This window comes from Bos indicus x Bos taurus, chromosome 14 (assembly GCF_003369695.1).
Source record: "Bos indicus x Bos taurus breed Angus x Brahman F1 hybrid chromosome 14, Bos_hybrid_MaternalHap_v2.0, whole genome shotgun sequence".
Classification (NCBI taxonomy): domain Eukaryota; kingdom Metazoa; phylum Chordata; class Mammalia; order Artiodactyla; family Bovidae; genus Bos; species Bos indicus x Bos taurus.
The window spans coordinates 64,365,845-64,392,375 of NC_040089.1; the positions used below are offsets into that span (position 1 = coordinate 64,365,845).

General features: G+C 35.7%; 1 protein-coding gene across 2 annotated transcripts in view; it reads left to right on the plus strand.

The window, feature by feature from the left end:
- The window catches only part of RNF19A (ring finger protein 19A, RBR E3 ubiquitin protein ligase), a 55,495-nt gene that overhangs the window by 22,506 nt on the left and 6,458 nt on the right, over positions 1–26,531 (plus strand). For both annotated transcript variants that reach the window (XM_027561433.1, XM_027561434.1), the window contains exons 2-7: positions 5,024–5,789; positions 16,666–16,874; positions 18,339–18,483; positions 19,288–19,450; positions 22,509–22,623; positions 23,100–23,261. In XM_027561433.1, coding sequence (XP_027417234.1) covers positions 5,116–5,789; positions 16,666–16,874; positions 18,339–18,483; positions 19,288–19,450; positions 22,509–22,623; positions 23,100–23,261 — 1,468 coding nt within the window. In that variant the 5' untranslated portion in view covers positions 5,024–5,115. The remainder of the gene's footprint in view (positions 1–5,023; positions 5,790–16,665; positions 16,875–18,338; positions 18,484–19,287; positions 19,451–22,508; positions 22,624–23,099; positions 23,262–26,531) is intronic.

The following is a 26,531-nucleotide window of genomic DNA, read 5'->3' on the forward strand; positions in this document are numbered from 1 at the left end:
GATTATCGTATTTTTATCTTTCAATTTGTTAATATGTTACATCACATTGATTGATTTGTATATGTTGAAGAATCCTTGCATCCCTGGAATAAACCTCACTTGGTCATGGTGTATGATCCTTTTAATGTGTTGTTGGGTTCTATTGGCAAGAATTTTGTTGAGGATTTTTGTATCTATGTTCATCAGTGATACTGGCCTGTACTTTTCTTTTTTTTGTGATGTCTTTGTCTGGTTTTGGTATCAGGGTGATGGTGGCCTCGTAGAATGGGTTTGGAAGTGTTCCTTCATGAAGTTTTTCTTGTCTATTTTTTTAATGGAACTTTTATTTTTAGTACCTAAAGTAATGAAAAACAAGGAGCCTTGTTTTGGAGACCAAGCATACAGAATTCTGTTTTTAAGTGCAGGAGTTTAGCAGACTTTTTAGTGTTAATGGTTCTTGATCAGTGTGTACAACTAAATTACTGAGAACATTTGTAAAATATGCAAGTTCTGGACCACATTCTCAATTTGATTGGTTAATTCTAGAGTGGAATATGTTTTTTTGTTGTTGTTTGTGGGGTTAAATTAGGGTTGTTTTTTTTTTAACCTGTAAGTAGTAGATGCTCATGATACAATTGTAATTTACACAGAAGGCAGAAAGTGAATACTAAAGATTATTCTTCCCAACGTAGCTGCTATTAATGGTTTAATATTTTTCCACAAATTCTGTAGGTACCTGTAAACCTCTGTGGGTGCATTTTTTTTTTCCACAAATAGTTTCATATTATACATACTACTGTTTTGCAGTTATTATTGCTCATTCAGTGTTATATAGAGAGATCTATTCCTTATTATTACCTGTAAATTGTGGTTGATTCTTTTATTTTTACCAGTTCCCTGTTGGACACTTATTTCCAAGTTTTGTATGGGGTTTGTTTGCCTTGTTTTATTTCCTTCTGTCACCTGGCTGCAGTGAGTTTCCTTGTACACTTTCTTTGCACACTTGTGTCCTTATAATTTCTGAAGGATAGATTTTACACGTAGGATTGCTGGTCAGAGAACAGTTCCATTTCGAGTTCAGTTCAGTTCAGTCGCTCAATCGTGTCCGACTCTTTGCGACCGCATTAGCTGCAGCACGCCAGGCCTCCCTGTCCATCACCAACTCCCGGAGTTCACCCAAACTCATGTCCATCGAGTTGGTGATGCCATCCAGCCATCTCATCCTCTGTCGTCCCCTTTTCCTCCTGCCCTTAATCTTTCCCAGCATCAGGGTCTTTTCCAATGAGTCAGCTAAATTGGTTCCCCAGAGTTGTGCTGCCTGCTCTCCTCTGAACAGTTTGTGAGGTGCTTCTTTCAGTACACACTCACCCACCCTTTCGACCTTTGTTAGCCTGTTGTGTACAGAGATGGTGTCTGCTGTTTGAATTTTCATTTCCAGTGTGTTGAACACTGTTTCCTGTCTTCCTGATTTTTGTATTTTTTTCTCCAAACTCTTCCTCCTATATCCTTGCTCATTTTACCACCGAGTTGTGCATCTTTTTCTTACTAATGTGTAAAAGCTGTTTCTATACTCATGAAAGTTGTTCATTGTTATATGTAAAATATTGTTATATATTACTAATTTATCGTGTCTTCCTATTTTATTATACTTTTTACCATATAAAAATATTAAATTTTTTAGTATTCAAGTTTTTTTATTTTCCTTTAAGGCATATTTGTTTATTTGCACACTGTTTTGGAAAGGCTTCCTAAGTGGGATCACCATATGTTCTAGTTTGTCCCCATTATTCTATTTTAAGAGCTTCCCTGGTGGCTCAGATGGTAAAGAACCTGTGCATGATGCAGGAGACCTGGGTTTGATCAGGAAGATCCCCTGGAGAAGGGAATGGCCACCCACTCCACTATTCTTGTCTGGAGAATTCCATGGACAGAAGAGCCTGGCGAGCTACAGTCCGTGAGGTCCCAAAGAGATGGACACAGCTTAACACACACACATCCTATTTTAAATATTAATCAGATCAGATCAGATCACTCGCTCAGTCGTGTCCGACTCTTTGCGACCCCATGAATTGCAGCACGCCAGGCCTCCCTGTCCATCACCAACTCCCAGAGTTCACTCAGACTCACGTCCATCGAGTCAGTGATGCCATCCAGCCATCTCATCCTCTGTCGTCCCCTTCTCTTGCCCCCAATCCCTCCCAGCATCAGAGTCTTTTCCAATGAGTCATCTCTTCTCATGAGGTGGCCAAAGTACTGGAGTTTCAGCTTTAGCATCATTCCTTCCAAAGAAATCCCAGGGCTGATCTCCTTCAGAATGGACTGGTTGGATCTCCTTGCAATCCAAGGGACTCTCAAGAGTCTTCTCCAACACCACAGTTCAAAAGCATCAATTCTTCGGTGCTCAGCCTTCTTCACAGTCCAACTCTCACATCCATACATGACCACAGGAAAAACCATAGCCTTGACTAGACGAACCTTTGTTGGCAAAGTAATGTCTCTGCTTTTGAATATGCTATCTAGGTTGGTCATAACTTTCCTTCCAAGGAGTAAGAGTCTTAATAGCACCTTCATTCACTCTTACTAGGTTCTGACGTGGATAATAAATTATGTGGGTATCAAATTTATAAAAGTGTGTTTGAAAAATTCTCCAGGTGACCACTGGTTTTAATGTTTTAAGTGATAAATTCTTAGGATCCCCAAGATAGTCTGTTCTTTGATACGTATATTGAACCCTGGAGTACAGAAAGCATTTTGAGATGCAAGAGAAATTAATAACTGTAGAGAAGAAAATACGCAGAAAATTTTAGTTGAGTCTACCATTACACTGTATTTCCCTCAGAATTAAGGAAATATGCAGCAGATGATGGGAAGGTATAAACTGTTGGACATGAATAAAGTTTGCCTGAGTGAAATGGTTTTCTTACCTTTAATTCTGATATAAAGATCACCCAGAAAAACGCATTAACCATGAGTGTAGGTCAGTGATTTATCACAAAGTGAATATACCTTTGTAACCACTGTACATGTGCCATTTCTCAAAAGGTAGCTGTAGTTCTGACTTCTGACATGTATTAGAGATTAACTCTACCTGTTTTTGAACTTTATTTAAATGGAATTATACAACACACAGGCTTCCTTGGTAGCTCAGCTGGTAAAGAATCTGCCTGCAATGCAGGAGGCCCCGGTTTGATTCCTGGTTCAGGAAGATCCCCTGGAGGAGGGCATGGTAACCCACTCCGGTATTCTTGCCTGGAGAGTCCCCATGGACCGAGGAGCGTGGTGGGCTACGGCCCATGGGGTTGCAAAGGGTTGGCAGAACTGAGCAACTAAGCACAGCACATACACGCACATCCTTTTATGAGAGATTGATATTTGTTTTATGAGTAGCAGTATTTTGTTCATTTTCATTGCTTTCTGGTATACTAGAGTGGAATGAATATACCACAGTTTATCCATTCTACTGTTGATAGAAATATGGGTTGTGTCCAGTGTTTGGGCTTGTTATAACTAGTGTTGCCATAAATAGTGTTATGTGAGTGTTTTGATGCATGTATGCATTCATTTCTCTTGTGCATTCATATCTAGGAGTATCAGTATGTAATAGATACTGTTACATATTGTAGTAATAGAATTTCCGTATGTCCAAATTTGGTAGATACTGTTGAACAGTTTTCCAAAGTAGTTATGCCGTTTTACACTCCTATCAGCAGTCCACATCTTTGCTAACATTTGGAAATGTCTTTTGAAATTTTAGCCATCCTGCCAGGTGTGCAGTGTCTTTCATTATGGCTTTGATGTCTACAACAAGTGAGGTTGAACACTTTCTCACATTCTTTTGTGAAGAGCCTGTGAGCGTCTCTCAAGTGCGTTTTCTATTTTTCTGCTTTGTCTTGATTTCTGTATTCTTTATATATTCCGGTTACTGGCCCTTTATTAGTTTTATGTGGCAAATGTCTTCTCCCACTCCCTTAATACTATCTTGTGATTTTATTGTAGTGCAGTTAACAGTCTTTTATGGCAGGTACTTTAGTATGTTTCATTTAAGAAATCTTTTCATTGAAATAGTCTCTTCTACCGACTGCTAGAAGTGTTATGATTTTACTTCTCACATTTAGATCTATTAACCATCTGAATTGATTTTTATGCAGAGGGTTACCTATAGGTTAAGTTCCTTTCCTCAGATGGTAACCAGTAAAACAGTACTATGTTGTTTTTGTTTTGTTTTTGACAAGGCCATTCTCAATGCTCAGCAGGGTCACCTTTGACAGCAAGTCAGGGATTCGTGGGTATCAGTGGGACTTTTTTCCTGGCCTGTGTTTTGTTCCCCATCGGTCTTTATACCCGTCTTTGTGTTGTACCACACTGTCTTCTTCATCACTGTAACTTTATAATGAGTCATTATTTCTGCCAGTGTAAGAGAATCTGCTCCCTCTCCACATACACACTGTTCTTCAAAGTTGTATAAGCTCTTCTTAGCCCTTCATATTTGCATGTACATTTTATAGTCAGTTTTTAAAAAACTCCTAAAGGCAGTGGGAATCATTGAGGTTTGAGTATGTTAAAATCAGAAGTTTTATACAAGATTTTAATAATAAGGTCAACTCAAATTAGATTCTTAAGATTAAATAATATCTTTGTTATATCAGCATTGGTTTTATATCTCTTGTAGACTGATCACTGCTAACGTGCTATGTGCTAAGTCTGACTCTTTGCGACCCTATGGCCTGTGGCCCGCCAGGCTCCTCTGTCCATAGGATTCTCTAGGCAAAAATACTGGCGTGGGTTGCCATGCTCTCTCCAGGGGATCTTCCCGACCTAGGGTTTGAACACGCATATCATTATCTCTCCTGCATTGGCAGGCAGATTCTTTACCACTAGCACTACCATAAACTGGCCTTATTTAAAAAAATCAAAACCAAAAACCGTTGATTAAAGTACATACTTGTTTGACATTTCATAGAGAGTTTGTAAGTTTATTAAAAAGACATGCACATGGTGAATACAATTAAATAATCTTGCTGTTTTGTTTTCTTCTGTTTTTCAGAACATCCGTGATAAGTCTTCTATAAATTGAACTCTTTCAAGAATTCTCTGAAGGAACCAAGTAGGATTTTCTAACATCATGACTTAATCTGAATGCAAGAACAAGAAATAGATTTTATCTTTAAATATAATGAAGGGCTGTGTGTAAACACAGACCCTGACTCAATTCTAATGAGCATTTTAGACATGAGTTTACATCGGCAGATGGGTTCAGATCGAGATCTTCAGTCTTCTGCTTCATCTGTGAGCTTGCCTTCAGTCAAAAAGGCACCCAAAAAAAGAAGAATTTCAATAGGCTCTCTGTTTCGGAGGAAAAAGGATAACAAACGTAAATCAAGGGAGCTGAATGGCGGGGTGGATGGAATTGCAAGTATTGAGAGTATACATTCTGAAATGTGTACTGATAAGAACTCCATTTTCTCTACAAATACCTCCTCTGACAATGGGCTAACTTCCATCAGCAAACAAGTTGGAGACTTTATAGAGTGCCCCTTGTGCCTTTTGCGGCATTCTAAAGACAGATTTCCTGAGATAATGACTTGTCATCATAGATCTTGTGTGGATTGCTTACGACAATATCTAAGGATAGAAATTTCTGAAAGTAGAGTTAATATCAGTTGCCCAGAATGTACTGAACGGTTTAATCCCCATGATATCCGCTTGATACTAAGTGATGATGTCTTGATGGAAAAATATGAAGAATTTATGCTTAGACGGTGGCTTGTTGCAGATCCTGATTGTAGGTGGTGTCCAGCTCCAGACTGTGGGTAAGAAGGTTTTGTTTGATTTTTCTTGAGTTAATTTTTTCCTCTGTGTATAAAATATGAGTTTTCTGTTACTTAAAAGAAAAGTCTTAACATGCCAAGTAGTTAATTCACTCAGTAGGCAAAAATAGACTGAGTATATACTGTGTGTCAGGTACAGTGTTAGATGTTCATTTTTATATCGTCTTTCCATCATATATTCACATAGGCTATTTTCAGAAGAAAAGGATAAGATGGTAGGGCACAGGATCTAGTCATATTGATTTTCCCCATCCACTTGGAGAATTTTTACTTTGGTATAATAAATGGTCAGACATTTTGTTGGTTTGCTTTTGGTGGGGGAGTTATTCGTATAAATTTAACTGACCCTTTCGAAAGGCCTCTTAATGTGTGCCGCAGTATGATGTCTTCCTGTAGGAATATGTAAGTACTTATTAGTCTCAAGATCTGGAGGTTATATAATATTTCATTTGCCTCAAGTTTGTGAACTACAAATATTTTCCCAATATTTAAAATAATTTTGCTTGTATCTTTGGTTATTACGTTAACAGCAGCCCCTGTTAATAGCATTTACCAAGTATGGCTGTCAGGACTAGGAAGAAATAGTCATAGGCTTTGCAAGAATAATGAAAGCCGTGAAGACTAGGTGAGATTTAGCATTCCGTTAGTAAGCCAGAGATTATAGTTAGGAGTTTGGGAAAACCCAGAACTTCCAAGATTATTTGGGTATCATCAGAGACAAGACTGGAATGTGATTTATCAAATCACTTTATCAAGTGACAGTTTGAGGACTCTGACTAATAAAATTCATTATAAAGCTTACTGATCAGCAAATTTCATGTTGCATCTAGTCTATGAATCCTGTAATTTTAAATAAGAAAGTAATAATATGTTTATAGCCTGTGCAAATTCCAACCAGTTTTCCCAGGTCTCACTAGCACTTGACTTATCCACCAAGGATTTCTGGGTAACATAAAGCATTAAAAATATTATCTAATTATTTAACATTTTATGAATTCATTAGCTGTGTGAAAGACTCAGAGGTACTATGCAGTATCAGATCTGTATTATGATCTCCTATACTGCAGGATGCTCATACTGTAACATAAATCACAAAATTATATATTAAAAATACTATCTAAACTGGGCCAAAGTTGCTGTACTTCCAGGTCTATGGTAGAAGCAAGCTCTGGGACCTGTGAAGGGTTAAATTCTCAAGAGAAAGATGGGAAGAAAATAGAGATAATGAACAGTGCCTTTAAAGAATTTGAACAAGCAGAGAACAGTTTAGGTGCGGTTATATCACTCTTGATCCTATGGACCCCTGGAGAATAGTTTTCACTGTGCAGGTGTGCACATTCAGTAGAGTAGATTTCAAGTCAGTTGCAAATTTTAGGTTAAAAAAAAGGCTTATCCAAGTCATTATAGCAAATGTCCCTATAGCAGGAGTTCAAATAGGGAGAAGTATATTGCATTTCATCTGGAGAAAGTGTGATTTTCTAACTGTCTTTCATGGAACCCCAGGATAAGTTGTGCTTCACAAGTTCCTTTAAGCATTTAATACTTGAAAAGAAAATGATGTAACAAATTAAAAGGATGCTTATCTGTAACAACCTGTGACCAGGAGAGACTGAGAGAATTAATCCAAGAGCGTAAGCTTTCTGGTCACTAAATAGGTGTGTTCCCTTGTGCTGGGTTGATGGAGCATGTCATCATAGAAGATAATAAATCAACACTAGCAGCCTGAAAGAACACAGTAAGTAGGGCTGACATAGATTTTTGCTTGTGTAAGAACTTATTTGAGGGGAAGCATGCCAAACCAACAGGAAAGGATTGATATTCACTATATAGAATTGTGAAAATTAGCTATTTGAGGGGAAGAAATTAGATTGTCACAACATATAATAAATCAAAGTCAAAACAGATTATAGAGGTAAGTTATACAAATAAAAGGAAAAAAATTAACTATAGGAAAATATGGGTGATTGGTTAGCTCACCTACTATTATATTAATAAAGTTGAACACACATTTACCCTATAACTTAGAAGATCCATTCCTAGTTAAAGACCATAGGGAAACTCTTTAACTTTTGTGCCAGGAGACATCTATTTAGGAGACATCTTTAAGAATGTTTTTAATAGCAAAGAAACAAACAAAAAATATTCATTAACAGTAAAGTGGATAAAATACATTTAGTTTCATGGTTACCTCTTGTGATGAAAAAGAAGGGATATGAACTTCAAGGGATAATCAAGGAACTTCTCAAGCCACAGCTAAGTAAGGTAACAATCGATTCTGGTTTGCCCAAGGTAGTTCCAATTCATGATTATGGTACTGGTGTACATTTTAATAGCATTACCTTTCTTTTTCAGGTGTTCCAGTTAGTTTGCAAATTAAATGATCACCCTATTGATACTGTTCTTAACTTGTGTGGTAGATGCAGAGGGTATTCATTCTATTATTCTTTATAAATCCTTTGATAGGTATGACATTTCTCCATAAATTTAAATTTTTTTCATAATCTTATACTTTTAAGTATTTTGCACATTTTCTTGTTGAGACTTCATTGGTAAAAAGTAAAATGGCTTAGTATTTTAAGTATTTTCGAGAAGAGGACATGAATGTTAACTCAGATATAAACTAATATAAACTAATAGAAACACTTTAATAGATTGTTTTATTATGAAAGCTACTTGATTTGTTACACAGGTTGAACAAGAATTAGCCTTGATTAATTTGGCTATAAATTAATTTTTGGTTTTGGTGGTTGTCAGTCTTACCCACAAAAGACAAAGAAAATGCCACAGAGATTATTTCCATTTGTTTTTGATTTATGCTGATACACTAGATTGTTGAGAGCATATTTTGTATACTTTATTATGTTGTAGATTTTCTGGTTGTGTTATGTGGAAAATGTCACCTTGCGACAAAATTTATATGTATGCTTTGATAACATGGAATACTGCATGAGATCGTGCAGTGTTAAAAGTTATAGTTGTACTTAGCATGAGTGTGGACAGACTTGATTTTGAATCTCATATCACATTGTTTTAAGAATTGAGAAGGGTTTTAATACTATTGCTAGAGTAATCCCGAGCACACAGTAAGCTTTTTATAACTCTTACTTATCATTCTTCATCTCCATTTCTGAAGTTTTATTTTTATTTTAAATCAGATAGTTATTCAACTATTTAATGTACCTATGTGCCAGGAACTGGGCATTTTTAATAATGAACAAAAGGTGAAAATCTCTTCCCTCTTGGAACTTACAGAGGGAAATTTTTTTATTTAAACTACATTTATAGCTGAAATCTGGCACAAGGGATACTGATAAATATCTGGCTGTTGGCAGTTATTCATAGCAATGCTTAACCCATAGTATATGTTAGGACTACAGGCATGCTTAGGCATGTAGTATTTTAATCCCTTTCATTGTATTCAATACATTATACTTAAAAGACTCTTTCCAGAAATGCTAGATGTAAAATTTTGTCTTTTCTCTTGCATTTCATACTTATCAAAATGACCATTTTCTGTATCTGACACCAATTTTACTTCACCCTGTGATTTATTTAACAGACTGAGAAATAATTCTTAGCTCAGAGTGAAAAGAAAACCTGATCTGGTTTCTGTTTGAGATCTCTGAGGGTTTCTGACTTAAAATTCTTTCTACTCTTCTGAGGGCCAGAGAAGATTAAGCTTGTTTAAAGGACAGTATGTATTTCTGAAAACCTCTGTTGAGAAGGGATCTGGGAGGCCAAACCTCTGTGGTGATTTAATCAGGGTAAAGTTAGCTGGACTGCTTCTTGAAGATGCCAGTCTGTACAAGCTCAGAGAAAAATCTGGCCATGGCCATGGCTGAGGAAAAGAATTGTGGTGAGGGACATGTAGGAGGAGAAGCATAAAATCTGTCTTGGATAAAAATATCGATTACCTTCTGCCTAGGAGACTGTACATTGTCTAGGTAAATGGCCAAAAAATGGGCATTTTGGTGTCTGTCATCACTTGTTTCAGTTGGCTAAATCTACCCTGCTATTAGCACACATTATCCATGTCATCTCCTGTGACTGCTTCTGACTTTACTGGGAAGCTTTGAATATGCAGGAACATTTATTATACTAGAATATAAAAAGTGGTTTAATATTTGTGAGCAGAAAGACAAATACAAAAATAAAAGTATTTTTTCTTTATAACCACAGGTTCACCTTATGATCGATAAAAAGAGTTATTGAATGAACAAATCTGACTACATGCATTAATATAAATTGTATATCTTAGGAACAGTTAATAAACCATTTTAAAGTAATGTGCTCAATTGTAATCAGGTTTGTGAAGCTTTGAATGGATTTTCTGACATTTAAATGGCTCTAAATACTAACTTACTCTGGTGGAAGAAACTGTTAATGATGGATAAAAAAGCATTGCACCATAGGCTTAGGAACTAAAGAATATGTATTTTTAGAATTTTATGCTGTCTGTATGACTCTCATTCCCATCCTCTTCGGGTTTTAGCCATAACTTGCCCAACTTTCGACATGCTGGAAATGCTTTTGTAAGCTAACCTTTTAGAAATTTTATAACAGAGAACAGATCCAACTTTGATTTTCTCCCGAGGAAACAAATACATGTGCCTTAGAAACAAGAACTGAGTTGATATATAAGACACAGGAGACATATCAACTTTCTCTTACTAATTAGTCAGCTAAAGAAGTTAGCTTTAGATAAGCATACTAAATGGCTTGGTAACACTCCACCCTGAAATTAGACAGACTTCTGCAAATAGTCTGGGCAGTTCTCGACAACAGTAGACCTTCCCTGCAGCTTGTACAGGAAAGCAGAACAGAAAGCATCCTATCTAGGAAAGCAGATCCTGAAAGGAGGAACCAGGAAATGAGCCTCGCTTTGTCTAGACTGTCTCTCAAATACATAAATTAAGTCATTCCTTTTCCACGGAATAATAACTTCTTGCTAGTGGAATCATGAGCTTTTTGATTTGAATGTAAAACCTGACTTTTCTCCTTAACTGGACCAACTGATTTCAGTGTTTCTCATTATATTTTTTTGTTCTTTAAAGATTTTGTTAATTAAGGCTTTGTGCTTACTTTGGACTCCTGGATAAAAATTTCTTTCCCCTCATTTTTTAATTAAAACATTTATTAAGATTATTATATCTTTCTTAGGATTACATTTCATGTTAGGTATAGTTTGTTCTTGTTCCCTTCATAAAGAATTTGCTCTAGGTGGAATATACAACCCCAGTTGGTATTCCTGCTTCCTCGGTGCTTTTTTATGGAACCTCTAGTATTGTCAAACACTCCCAGGAAATAGATGTCTTGGTCAAATAAATTAACAAAATAACATTTACTATTTATGTACACGATTGGTATGTTAGTAGCATCAACACATATACACTATGGTGTGTAAAGGGGATAGTTGGGGAGAAATTGCTGTATAACACTGGAAGCCCAGTCGGTTGCTCTGTGATGACCTAGAGGATGGGGTGGAGGTAAGGTAGGGAGGCTTAAGAAAGAGGGTGTATATGTATCATTATGGCTAATTTCCATTGTTGCATGACAGAATCCAACACACGTTGTGAAAATTAAAATAACAAAAAATAAAGAAAAAATTATCTTAGCAAATTCTATAGTAAAAAAAAAAAAAGGACTTTAATTTTGCTTGCTGCTGCTACTGCTGCTAAGTCACTTCAGTCGTGTCCAATAGTTGGCAGCCCACCAGGCTCCCCCGTCCCTGGGATTCTCCAGGCAAGAACACTGGAGTGGGTTGCCATTTCCTTCTCCAATGCATGAAAGTGAAAAGTGAAAGTGAAGTTGCTCAGTCATGTCCGACTCTTCGCGACCCCATGGACTTCAGCCTACCAGGCTCCTCCGTCCATGGGATTTTCCAGGCAAGAGTACTGGAGTGGGTGCCATATGTCCTAACTTACCACTGAGTTCTTTCTTAGTATGCATCACCTTTAGTAATCCAACAAATAGAAAATATTTCTGAAAAAACTCTTCTGTTTCAGTTCCTTTCCCTCTTCCCCACTTTCTTCCTATCCCTCCTCCCCACTTTCTTCCTATCCCTCCACCCCTGCCAAGTAGAAAGGTTTAAGCATTTCAAGTAACTGGAGACCTTTAGCTGAAAAATAGAGATGGAAAGTTAAGACTTGAGTTAAATAAGGAATCATAAAAGGAGATAGAACTGTCTTCTGAACCATGGTTTGGGTACTGTTTAAGCTAGAGATCTTTTAGTTGGTTAACTAATATTATTCAGTTATTTCTATGAACTGTGGAGTGTGTTATTTTCACAAATAATACCTAATGCACTAGAGCATTGGAAATTTTCTTTAAAGCAAATACTTTACCATTTGCTTCCATTATAATTTGAGAGTTATTTTCTAGTGGAAAAAAAGCGGGGCTCCCACACAATGAAAATCATCTTCAGGAGTCCTATCATTCTGCTTTCAAAATATGTGAATGCTTGGTACATTTAATTCCTTGATATATTATACAATAAAATGATAAAATGTGCTTAAGTTACTATTAGGATTGAATATGTATGAAGATGGAACACTTACATAGTAAACACTAATTATTAGCATACGAAAAACTTTCTAGACAAAATACCCTAACTTTTATGGTTATCAGAATTCACAGTCATTAAAATATTTGGTTAGTATTATTAGAGGTAATCCCGTTTTTCTTTGTAATTTGTTTAGATTGAATGGGACTTAAATGTTTAGCTATGCACTAGGAATATCTTAGCTTTTCTATTTAAAAGAATACTGCAGAGTATCATGAAACAAGTTTGATGTACTTTCGTTCTAACATTTGAGTACATATGATGTGCTGTGACTATTCCTTTCTTTTCCTCCCCCCCACCTCTCTCTTCTCTCTTTCTTACCCTCCCTCCCTCCACACACACGTTGTTTTATATAAATACCGTAACTCTTTCTTGTTATTATGTCCTAATTTTTGAAATACATCAAAACCTGCGTTTTCACAAAAGTCAAGTGGCCAGATGTTTAATCAATGCTCGTCTCAGTCAAAGTGTAATAAAGGGATGAACTTCTGGAATACAAGAATAAATATAAAATTCTAAGAAATAATTTTTTTAAATTAGCAATCAGATATTAAATGTTTGACATCATAATGCTAGGACTGATTATTACTCTAACATGTCAGCTGTTAGTTTTCTCCTGATAATTACTGCATATTTTTAAATGTTCTAAATAGATAAGCACTATCTATGAGCAGTCATTTTCAACAAACTTAAGTCTCTAGACTCAAAACTATAAGAAATTTTCATCTTAAAGGAATTTCTAAAGCTGTTTGGAAATTTGATTATTGAGAAGAAACTATGTTTTTGAGTCCTCACTTTCCTTGGTATAGCATGTTTTTATGGATATTTTGCTAGATTTTGGAACTTGTGAAATTTTGAAATGGCAAAATTGACATTCTGCTTTTAATTCTCCTCATCATGATGTGAAGAATTCCCAAAAAAGGCTTTTTCTTGAAAGGCTATCTCTAGATAGCCTACATCACTAGTTAGAAATTGTCAGTTCTTAAAAGGTCTGCTTAGTGATATACTGGTATACTGAATGGCCTCTACAAAGGTTAGAATTATGATTTAGCCCAATTTCTGCTAAACTGCTTCATATGTTTTATATGTTTGCTCAGAAAGAATATTTTCTTCCTAAATTTATCTAGTTAAAGCAATCTTGACATTCATATTTCCTATAAATCTGTTCCCTGTTTAATAATTTGAAAGCTCTTAAGTTTGTATCTAAATTTGGCTTTCACAATCATCACTAAATATTTTACATTTTCTTCTTGCCGCATAGTGTACATTTATATACTTAAGTTGTCCAGTAAAATTTCATCATTTAAAGCAATTAGATTTCTACTGTGTTGTCTTAGAAAGGCTTTCAGCATTTATTTAAAAATGAATATTCACATATTAATGTTTAAATGACATACATTATTTATATTGATGTAGAAATGATAGTGGTCATTCAGTTCAGTTGCTCAGTCCTGTCTGACTCTCTGTGACCCCATGGACTGCAGCATGCCAGGCTTCCCTGTCCATCACCAGTTCCCGAAGCTTGCTCAAACTTATGTCCATCAAGTCGGTGATGCCCCCCAGCCATCTCATCCTCTAAATGCAGAGGTACTAGAAATGTCACTGAAGCAGTCGTTTGCTTATTTGGCCTCCTAAAAGGTCAGGCCAAAGCTGAAGCTGTTTTTGGCTGAATACTGAGGCTAAGCCAGACTTTTGTTGTTGTCTGTTTGTTGAATCACTAAGTCGTGTCTGACTCTTTTATGACCCTATGGCCTACAGCCCACCAGGCTCCTCTGTCCATGGGAATTTCCCAGAATACTGGTGTGGGTTGACATATCCTTCTCTAGAGGAATCTTCCCAACCCAAGGATCGAACTGGTGTCTCCTGCATTTGCAGGCGGATTCTTTACCATTTAGCCACCAGGGAGGCCAAACTTCAGTGAATCCCTACTAGATGTTTAAGAACTTCCCTGGTGGCTCAGACGTTAAAACGTCTGCCTACAATGCAGGAGACCCGGGTTCAATCCCTGGGTTGGGAAGATCTCCTGGAGAAGGAAATGGCAACCCACTCCAGTATTCTTGCCTGGAAAATCCCATGGATGGAGGAATCTGGTAGGCTATAGTCCATGGGATCGCAGAGTCGGACACGACTGAGTGATTTCACTTCATTAGATGTTTGGGAAAACTTAGTTGTAGGCAGTTTATGTGTAACCTTAATTCAAGTAATAAGTGGCAGAAGTGGAGTCTGATAGTCTAAAGTTTTGTTCTGCTTGTGTAAATTGTGATTGACTTTAAAAAATAGTTGGTCTTACCATTGTGCCATACACATACAGGTCTCCCCATTCTGTCCCTCCTCTTCTCTTCTTTTTTCAAGAAGAATTAGGGTAGAGAAGAGATTTAGAAGAGAATACCATTTTCTTTTCACCAAAATTACTACTGTTAGAAAGACTGATTAAAGTTATAACTTGGGAGAAAATAAAGAGTCTTTGAAGAATTGTTTTCTTTTTATTGAGACTGCAATGAATAAGTCCTCAGGGAAATCTTAGAGCTCAGGGAAACAAAATTTTCCTAGATTACCCTGTGCTGATTTAAACTGCCTTAATTCATTCATGTTTGAACATGTTTATGATAGATGATGGTAATTAGAAAATGGCCTATCAGAAATAAATTAGAATTTAATATATAAAATTTAAGTTTAAAGGTGAGATTCTAAGGGGGCAAGAGGTCCAAAATTAGAGAAGCTTCCTTACTCTTAATATTTGGCATAATTTAATAGATTATCTTGAAATTCAACAAAAATCTCTGTTATAGCTAGTATTTAAATTTTATTGCCAGTAACAAGAGATGCCCTGAAAACTCCCCTAAATTTCTAGGCAAAAATGTTTGCTATTTACAAAAGCCTCTTATGCATAGATGACTTGTTTTCTTTCAAAGAGAACCACAAACTCTACACTTTTTAATTGAAAGGTCTGTAGATAATTGATTGTACTTATGTGTAGTTGTAAGAAATAATACAGAGATATTCTGTATATCCTTTGAACAGTTTTCCTCAGTGGTATAATTTTACAAAGCTATAAAGCAACATCACGACCAGGATATCAATATTGATACACTCTTCTTGTCTAGATTTCCTTAGTTTTACTTGTACTCCTTTTTGTGTATGTATTTGGTTATATATCATCATATCACCTGTAGGTTTGTGTATCCACCACCATAGTCAAAGTATTGAACAATTCCATCCCAAAAGGATCGCTCATATTGAAAGATCTTCTTTTTAAATACATCCACCTTGCTTTTGCCCACTCCTTGCCCCCACCCCATTTCTAACTTCTGGCCACCACAGATCTGTTTTCCATTTCTCAAATTTTGTCCTTTCAAAAATGTTTTATAAATGAAATCATAAGTATATAAGTTTTTGAGATTGACTTTTTAGATTCAACATAATACCCCAGAGATTGATCCAAGTTGTTAAGTGTATCAACACTTTTGTTTTTGAGTACTATCCCATTATATATATGTATCATAGATTGTTGAACCATCATCTGTTGAAGACATCTGGGCTGTTTCCAGTTTGGAGCTATACAGTTTGGAGTTTACAGAGCTGCTGTAAACATTTGTGTATAGGCTTTTGTATAAATGTAACTTTACACTTCTCTGGGATAAATATCTAAAGAGTGCCCAGAATTTATTTAAGTCAGAAATTCTTAAAGTGCCAAAAATTGTAACTCAGAGAAGAGATATTAGTCACAAATCTGCTGTTCTCAGTCTTTTATCTGCAGCAAAAAAAAGAAATACACATTTCCTGATTGAGAATTGAGAAAGGAATTGGTGCCAAAGACTATTTCTGCCATGCATCTTAAAAACAAAAATATGAGAATTTATGCGTAAATACAAGATAATGCACAAAATGTATGAATTGGCCTCATAAGTATATAAAGAAGAAAAAACCCTAATACCAGGGAAGCTACTGTTGAGATTTTTGATGTATTTTTAGTCTTTTCTATGTTCAAACAATGCTAATTTAATAGAATTTTTATAAAATTAGGAATAGGCTATATATACAGTTTGGTGTCTTAGTTAAAAGTTGAAAGTTAAACTTGAGCAATATTTTTTAGCCATTTCTATGTCTTTTGTGAACTGTGTATTTTTTCCCATTTTTATATTGATGGGAAGATAGGTTTCATGAGTTTATGACTGTTAGCTCATGCGTAAATATAAAACTTTTTCAAGAATAGCATTTAAATTGGATAATTTTTTTACTTAATGAACATCTCTTATTTTGCATTACATTTTGAATCATTTTTCTTATTCTTAACAGGTATGCTGTGATAGCGTTTGGATGTGCTAGCTGTCCAAAATTAACTTGTGGGCGAGAAGGCTGTGGAACAGAGTTTTGCTACCACTGTAAGCAGATTTGGCACCCCAATCAGACCTGTGATGCTGCTCGACAGGAGAGGGCTCAGAGTTTACGTCTGAGAACTATACGTTCTTCATCCATTAGTTACAGTCAAGAGTCTGGAGCAGCAGGTATTTACAGCTAACTTCTAGTAAAATATTTGGCACATACAGAACACCTGTTATTTTAATTCAAAAATGCAATAAATATTCAGTCCCTGGTCTCTTTTGAATTGTGTTTTACGTGTTAGCATTTCTGTCCCAGAAGCACTCGTTTTTTTCTGTAGAAGAAAATGGTATTGAGTTGTAAAGATTTTATTGTCCAAAAATAGAAAGGAAAAAAGAAGTGTCACAGATGATTTATATGACTGATAGCTGAAGATGGTCCAAAACTGTTGTTTAAAATAAAGGTGTTTTATGCAAAGCTTAGCGATTATTTTAAATACTAATATTCCTTAGAGATTATTTCTTTTTTACTAATATCACACAGTTACAGATTTTAAATAGTATTTTTTGGATCCTTTTCACTTACATGTATTACAAAATACAATTTTTATTTCTCGATATTACCAATTCCAGGATCAGGGATTCAAAAATCATACCTTGGTGGGGAGTACACTAAGAAACTTTTGTCTTCGGCTAGAAATTTAAAGTTGCCTGGAAATCTATACACGAGCAAACATACATCATAAATCTCAAAAATTAGAAAAAGTCTGACCATCGTACATTCATAGAATTTTCACTTTTTATTGAAACTTCAGTCATTTTTAGAAAAATATTTACTGTTTTCATTGATTATTAAAGGAAAAAACTTGGAAAATACAGAAATTTATTAAGAAAATAATTTATATTCCTACCAGCAGCATATTTTAAAAGAGTCATGTACTTTATGCTACTAGAAAAAGAAGTGTTGCTCAATATTTAAAGTTGAATTTAAAATTAAATAAACTTTAAATTCAACACTTGATATTTTATATAATGGACATGGATTTTCTTGCTTGTTCACTGATTCACTTGTTTTATTTCCTTTCTTGAAGATTTTAGGGTAGAACTCCAAAGGTATTATTAATAATAATTTGTAGGTATTGTTTCAGAAGCAGTTCCGGGAAGAGCCAAATATACCTAAACTGTCCTCTGTAGAATCAGCTAAAGCTATCCTGGCATGCCTTACTGTTACAGCCTTTAGCTACTTACATGTGTGCTCAGTTGCTCAGTCATGTCTGACTCTCTGTGACCGCATAGCCAGGCTCCTCTTTCCATGGAATTTCCCAGGCAAGAAATTCCCACTGGAGTTTTAGTTTGCCTAGAGCTGCCTTTGGTTCTCATTTCTTTTTTTATTATTTTACTATTCTTTGTTCTCATTGTTCTCCTGCTGTTTGAAAAATGTTTACAACTTGAAAATTTAATGTAAAAGTGTTCCTTTTCTTGAGAGGGGGAAAAAAAGTGCTTTATATACTGAAAATAGCAGGCTAAAGCTATCAGTTAACAAACTATACACATAAAGATTTTTTGGCAATGCTATATATAGTTGGTTATCTACTAGAAATTGTTTTTTTTAGACGTTTTATATACTAAACGTGTCTGTTTTCCTAATAGCTGATGATATAAAACCATGTCCACGATGTGCTGCTTATATAATAAAGATGAATGATGGGAGCTGTAATCACATGACATGTGCTGTCTGTGGTTGTGAGTTTTGTTGGTTGTGTATGAAAGAAATCTCAGATTTACATTATCTAAGGTAAGCTTATAGAAGGGGCTACTTATATTTAAATATAATTTTATATTATAAGACAAAGGACTTTTTTTTTTTGAAAAAGCATTATCCTTAGTATTACTTAAAGAGATCTATTTTATTCTAGCTACTTAAATTGAACAGGAAGCCAATTATTACGCCAGTCATTTGAGATTAATAGCTAGTCAAAAATAGGAAACGGAAATTTATTTTTTTCTTTTTTTTGTTTGGCTTTGTGTTTTGTTTTGTTTTGGCCATGCCACACAGCCTGTGGAATCTAGTTCCCCGACCAGGAATTGAACCTGGGTCAGTGAACTCACCAAGTCCTAACCATTGGGCCTCCAGGAAATTCCTGGCTTTGTTTCTGTTAAACTAGAAAGTTAGCATTTAATATCTAATTAGCTAGGTCACAAATATTTCCATTTGATTTTCTCATATATAAATTTCCTCATTTAGGTCACAGAGTGAGTTTATGATATGTTCAGATAATTTTGTGTCTTAATACAGGGATAAAACAAACATATTTTGTATCGATTTACTCTTCAAAGATAAACCTAAGGTTTTGAGGCCAATGGAAGACAAGGAATGAATGTTTAACCTGAATCCCAGCTATTAGTATCCATTTAATATAATTTATGGTGGTTCTTACCTTGATTTTTTAGCTTTTAATAAACCCAGAATTCAAAAAAAGGGGAAAAACCCCTCATTCCTAAATTTGAGAATTTTTATAGTCATTGCTGAATGTACTGTAGTCAGTTGTTACTGTGATGTTTTGCAGCAGTTACTTTACATTGTAATTTTTTCCTTTAGTCCATCAGGATGTACTTTTTGGGGGAAGAAACCCTGGAGCCGAAAGAAGAAAATATTGTGGCAGCTGGGCACACTTGTTGGTGCTCCGGTAGGAATTGCCTTAATAGCTGGCATTGCTATCCCTGCCATGATCATTGGCATTCCTGTGTATGTGGGCCGGAAGGTAAAGTGTTTGACTCCTTGTTAATTCATTATCTCATTTTTAATCTTTAGATTTAAGATTAATGGTTTTGCTTTGTGTTTGTTTTGTTTTTTGTTTGTTTTGAAAGGTCATTTTTAGCATCTTAAATATCAAATAATTACTATTTTTTCATAAGATAATACATTTTCAGTGTTTGACAAGCTTGTATGTCTGCATGAAAGTAGACTTACTTGAAAATTATCTGAATCTGAACACTTCAGCACATTTGCATTATAAACTTCACATAAAATTTTAAAGTCTACTCATCTGACATTTTTCTCATCCGTGTGTCCTTGTACACTCAGGTCTATGAAGTTAATAGATAAATAATCTGTGCCTTCAAGGCAAAAGAATAATCCATTCCTGAGTTATTTCCAACTTCAAAGTTTTTTTTCTTATTGCTATTACTAAATACGTAGTTTTGTAGATTACAATCATTTTGTGAAAGTCTGAATGCCCAGTATTTGCCACTGTCCTGAGTAATGAATTATACTTCATTAGCTAAGCAAATGATTTTTTATTGAAAGGTTAAAAGGATAATGTATGAAGTGGTTAAGAAGTCTTCTGCTCCCTAAATTAGTAGAATCTCAGAATTGAGAACTAACTTCAGAAATTATCTAATCCCAACCCTGCACCAAGCAGAACAAAGTACAGGAATTTTTAAAAAGGGAACTAACATTTGTTGAGTTTTAACTGTGTGGTAGATGTTTTATATACTTTGACTCATTTTGACCTCAATGTATGTTAGAATATTGAAGTTTTGAAAAATTTATGTAATTTATCTTAAGTTACACAGGAAGAAGCAGACCTAGGATTTAAACCCAGATGCCCAAATTCTTTATGTAAGATCCCTGATAAATTTCAAGCTAGCCATTTGGGCACCTCTGTAGTGGGGAAAACACCAACAGCCCATCGTGCTGTCAGGGAGCTGTACTGAAAATTCTTACGTTGAGTCAGAATCCATTTTCCTTTAAATTGTTTCATTTGATTCTAGTTCTGACTTTTGGAACAAAACTCAAGACAAGGCTGATCCTCTTTCATAGAACAACCAGATTTTTTTTTTTTTTAATGTTCAACATTTATAGTTAGAAATAATAGTACATGTTATTTTTTAATTAGCTTGAAACTGAGGCCAAACAGAGATATTTACAGACCAAATGTTTATTTCAGAAGGTTTTAAGTAACTAAACTTAATTGTTAAAGTCCCAAACATAATAACAGATTTTAATTTTTTTATAGAGTTGTCCAAAGCAAGGTTTTGCTAAAAACAAAACTATTCAGATACTTTGAAGTAGAAGGGGAAGAGAGACTGTTGTACTGTACATACCTACAAATAATTTATAGAGGAGAGATTATTTACCTCATTGTTCAGTCTTAGGTGCAGTAACAAGTTCCCTTTTTTCAAATGTGTCCTCAAATGGTTGCAAGTTGATGCATTAGTTTTCCATTGAAATCATGTTCTCTGTGGTGTTTAGGGATACAAACCAGCCCAGGAAAACCTATAAAATTGATAAAGTACTTAAAAGTGAGCTTTTTTTTTTTTTACAATAACAAATAGAAAATGTGACACAAAATAGTAAAACAGAAAAAATTGAGCCAGAAGTTAGTAGGATGATATGATCACTGTAATTGAACATTAGTGCTTGAGGATGCGGAATTTTCTGGAAGACTCAGCTGCCTGCTTTTGCAAATCTGTTCCATCAGTTTTTAGCTTTGGCTTTTTTCTGCTTCAGTGCTAAGTTTTCTAGGGATGGGAGTGGCAAGGAATACTGGAGAATAATGAAAGGTGCCTTGGGAAACTGCCATCTCTGCTTGTATGGACTGTTCGGGAAGTGTAGAGGCCCATTCCTTGAAACATACAGTCCGTTCTGGAAAACAGGATTCTGACTAGAATATAGAAATGTTCCTTGTTCATGCCTGCTTTGCCTGTCTCCCCACCCCAGCTTTCTCACTGTTTAAAACATCCCACAAGATTCATTGTACTTTACAGCCTTCAAAATAACCACATGATAATGATAGATTATGTTGTTTTGCTTCATCTGTAAAACTGTTTTTAAGTCAGGTATTTTACTTTAGAGACTGTACACTTTTGAGGCTGTTTTGAATCTGTCTTGAAACAGGGGGGAATGTACTTTATTAGTTTTAGCCCTTGGAAATCACAAGAACAAAGATACTGAGCTATTTTCTGAAGTTCCTATATCTCACAAGCAACTTTCATGGTGATACTAAGTTCTGTTTTTTAGTAATACCTATACTCTGTAGAGATGCCAAATAGATCGGACTGCTGTCCTCTGGCAGGATTATTTGTTCTTTTTGTCTCTGTGAACTCCGGGAGTGGGTGATGGACAGGGAGGCCTGGCGTGCTGCAATTCATGGGGTCGCAAAGAGTAGGACACGACTGAGTGACTGATCTGATCTGATCTGACCCCTTATTTTGAGCTGTAAATAAGAGTCCAGGATCTCGAGTCATTTGATAATATTTTTCTTCATAAAAAGGAATCTGAGAAAAAATTCATTCTTTTTAGTGATATTTACTTATTAGTACTGCTTTTTAAGGTCAGGTTTTTTTGGTCTTTTTTCCAAAGACTGTGTAAACCTCTTGCAGGAACCAGTTTTTACTTAGGGATGCTTATTTAGAAGGCTGTGGAATGATACATTTGTTAGAAGTAATCCTATTGGTCAAATATCCAGCTCCTAACTATGTTGAAAATAATGTTCTTAATGTTGTCTTTGTTCAAAACATGATTTATCCTGTTCCTGAATAAGATTATAAGGACTACTTTTACTCAAGACAGTTTAAAAATAAACACAAAGTAAAACCTATTAAATAACTGTTTTATGTAAACAAATTATTAATAAAGCAAATGATAATATGATTTAAGAACAATAATATATTTACCTTGAATTTGGACACTTAACTATGAAGTTATAAGATAAATCACTTTACACTTCCAGCAAATCTAGGTCTATTTCATTTAAATTAAATACGTAACATGGTTTTTCTTTAATCCATCATCCCCATTTTTATTTTTAATTCAAGATTCACAATCGATACGAAGGCAAGGATGTTTCAAAGCACAAACGGAATTTGGCCATAGCAGGTGGTGTAACATTGTCCGTAATCGTGTCTCCCGTTGTAGCTGCAGTAACTGTAGGTAAGAAATACTTAAAAATAGTTATTACCTCACATTTTATTTAAAATTTTGTGGAAGAAATTTGAAAACCAGAGCATCTTATTGTTAAAGATTAGAGAGTTACTTTTATTTAGGGACAGTAAGCTGAACCTATAGAAAGCCTCTCATTTAGTAACCAAATTGGTTACAAGTAATATAAACTTAAGAGGCTAGCCGTAGGGATAGTTGGTAAATTACTAATGGTTCCCCACCAAGAGAAAGTTTAGAGCCCTGGCACATGAAAGATTATATATATATAACCTCATATGTGTCACCTGATGGGCTAGAAGCTTTGAATCTGCTTGCATCCTTTAATAGTTGGGTGAATCTGCTTTGGTCAAGAGTTACAGAACCCTAACACTTTTCTCCTGTATACTTTCTCTTGAGAAAACTTTCTAAAATGTGTGTTTCTGTGATTTATTTTTCGGTTTGTAATGACCAATTTAATTCCTTTTTAGGTATTGGTGTTCCTATTATGTTAGCTTATGTCTATGGTGTTGTTCCAATTTCTCTCTGTCGAAGTGGAGGTTGTGGAGTCTCAGCAGGCAATGGAAAAGGAGTCAGAATTGAGTTTGATGATGAAAATGATATAAATGTTGGTGGAACAAATACAGCTGTAGGTAAGTCCTTTCAGCAAAGGAAGAAAATGTACTTACTAGTGGTAATAGTGTAAGTGGGAGGCTGTAGGTAACATGCTTTGCTCTCTTACTAGTCCTAATAGTATTCACCCAGAAGAATATCAGAGAAGAGCTGCTGAGGAGAGATTCACAGATGAAAGAGGGTGGAATGGTTCTGGGTACCTGTAACCTCCAACAGAAATCTAGTATCTTAGAAAGTCTAGACTTTTAATCTTTAATTTTGTGTAAAGCATTACAAATCAGTAATAAAAGGATAGAAGAGAACTGCAGTTCATAAAAGAATAAATGCAGATACCCAATGAGTAGAAAATACCTTCAACCTAATGTTATTCAGAGAAACAGGCATTATTTTTAAACAAATGGATCATATAAAGGCCATCGTAGACTACCAGTAGGAGTATAAGTTACACTTTTTAAAGTGTGGAAGTTTTTCTTAAAGAAATTCCAACAGTTCTTATTAAAGAAGTTGTTTCATGGAAGTACAGGCATACCTTGGAGGTGTTACACGTTCTGATCCAGACCACTGCAACAAACATCACATTAAAGCAAGACATGAATTTTGGGGTTTCCCACTGCATATAGAAGTTATGTTTAGACTATACTATAGTCTATTAAATGTGCAATAGCATTATGTCTAAAAATGTGTATATATCTTAATTTAAATATACTTTATTGCTAAAAAAATTTCAGTCATCATGGGAGCCTTCAGCAAGTCATATTCTTTGCCCGTGTAGGGTCCTGCCTTGATGTTGCTGGTTGCTGACTAATCAGGGTGGTGGTTGCTGAAGATTGGGGTAGCTGAGGCAATTTCTTAAAATAAGATAACAATAAACTTTGTAGCGATTGCCTCTTCCTCTTCCCTTCCCAAATGATTTCACATGCAGTGCAGTTTGATAGCATTTTACCCACAGAAAAACTTCTTTCAGAATTGGAGTCAGTCCTCTCAAATCCTGCCACTGCTTCATCAGCTAAGTTTATGTAATAATTTACATCCTTTGTTGTCATTTCAGCAATTTTCATAGCACCTTCACCATAAGTAGATTCCATCTCAGGAAACCACTTTCTTTGCTTATCCATAAGAAACAACTACTCATTCATGAAAGTTTTATCATGAGATTGCAGCAATTCAGTCATCTTCAGGCCCCAGTTATAGTTCTCTTGCAGTTTCCACCACATCTGCAGTTACTTTCTCCATTGAAGTCTAACTCCTAAGGGTTGGAATCAACTTCTTTGTTATTTCTTTACAACTCCACCTAATGTTGATATTTTGATCACTTGCCACAGATTGTAAAAGTTCTTAATGGCATCTAGAATGGTGAATCCTTTCCAGAAGGTTTTCAATTTACTTTATTCAGATTCATCAGAGGAATCGTTGTTTCTGATGAATGGCATCTATAGCCTTAGAGAATGTATTTCTTAAATCATGAAGTGTTAAAAGTTGAAATGAACCCTTGATCCATGAGCTGCAGAATGGATGTTGAGTTGGCAGGCATGAAAACATTAATCTTGTCATATATCTCCATCAGAGCTTTGGGTCACCAGATGCATTGCCAGTGAGCTAGTAATATTTTGAAAGGAATCCTTTTTTTTCTGAGCAGTAGGACTCAATAGTGGGCTTAAAATATTCAGTAAGTTATATTGTAAATAGATGTGCTGTCATTTAGGCTTTGTTGTTTCATTTATAAAGCACAAGCAGAGTAGATTTAGCCTAATTCCTAAGGGCCCTAGGATTTTTGGAATGGTAGATGAGCACTGACTAGCTTCAGCTTCAAGTCACCAGCTGCATTAGCCCCTAATAAGAGAGTCAGCCTGTTCTGTGAAGCTTTGAAGCCAGGCATTGACTTCTCTCTAGCTATGAGAGTCCTAGATCGCATTTTCTTGCAATAGGAGATGTTTCCTCTGTATTAAAAATCTATTATTTAGTATAGCCACCTTCCTTAAGTATCTTAGCTAAATCTTCTGGATAACTTGTTGCAGCTTCTACATCAGAACTTTTGCTTCACTTTGCACTTGTATGTTACAGAGACAGCTTCTTTCCTTAAACCTTGTGAACCAACACTGCTAGCTTCAAACTTTTCTTCTGCAGCTTCCTCACCTCGCTCAGTCTTTGTAGAATTAAAGGCAGGGCCTTGCTCTGGGTTAGGCTTTGGCTTAAGGGAATGTGGTGGCTGGTTTGATCTTCTATCCGAACTCCTACAACTTCCTCCATGTTGGCGATAAGGCTATTTTGCTTTCTTATCATTCATGTGTTCACTGGAGTAGGACTTTTAATTTCCTTCAAGACTGTTTCCTTTGTGTTCACAGCTTAGCTAAATGGCACAAGAGGCCTAGCCTTTCAGCCTGCTCTGACGTTCGAAGAACATTCCTCACTAAGTTTAATCACTTCTAGCTTTTGATTTAAAGTAAAAGATGTGCAGTTCTTTTCACTTAAAAACTTAGGGGCCATTGTAGGGTTTTTAATTGACCTAATTTCAATATTGTTGTGTCTTAGGGAATAGGGAGGCCAAGGAGAAGGGAGAGAGAAGGGGGAACAGCCCATCGTCAGTGGAGCTATCAGAACACACATTTATCAGTTGTTAGTATATATGTGTCATGTATCGGCACAGTTCATGGCACCCCAGAACAATGACAGTAGTAACATCAGAGATCATTGATCACTGATCACCATAACAAATACAATAATAATGAAAAAGTTTGAAATGTGACAAGAGACACCAGGTGAGCAAATGATGTTGGGGAAATGGCGCTGATCAACTTGCTCACAGCAGAGTTGCCACAAACCTTTTACTTTTTGACTTCCCTGGGCTCAGACAGTGAAGCGTCTGCCTTCAATGCAAGAGACCAGGGTTCAGTGCCTGGGTTGGGAAGATCCCCTGGAGAAGGAAATGGCAACCCACTCCAGTTTTCTTGCCTGGAAAATCCCATGGACGGAGGAACCTGGTAGGCTACAGTCCATGGGGTCGCAAAGAGTCAGACACAACTGAGCAACTTCACTTTCTTTATTTTACTTGTAAGTGTGTATATATATATATCTTTTAAGTGCAGTAAGCTGAGGTTTATCTGTAATCTGCATGTGTGTGAAGATAATGTTCTATTTCCTACCTCCCATTTTCTCTTGGACTCACTCCAATTAGATTTTGGTCCCTACCAGTCCAAAATTTCCTCTCTACCACTCCACCAAAGCAGAGTCACCAGGTACCTCCATGAAGCAAATATAGTGGCCCGTTCTTGATTTCCATCTTACTCTGACAG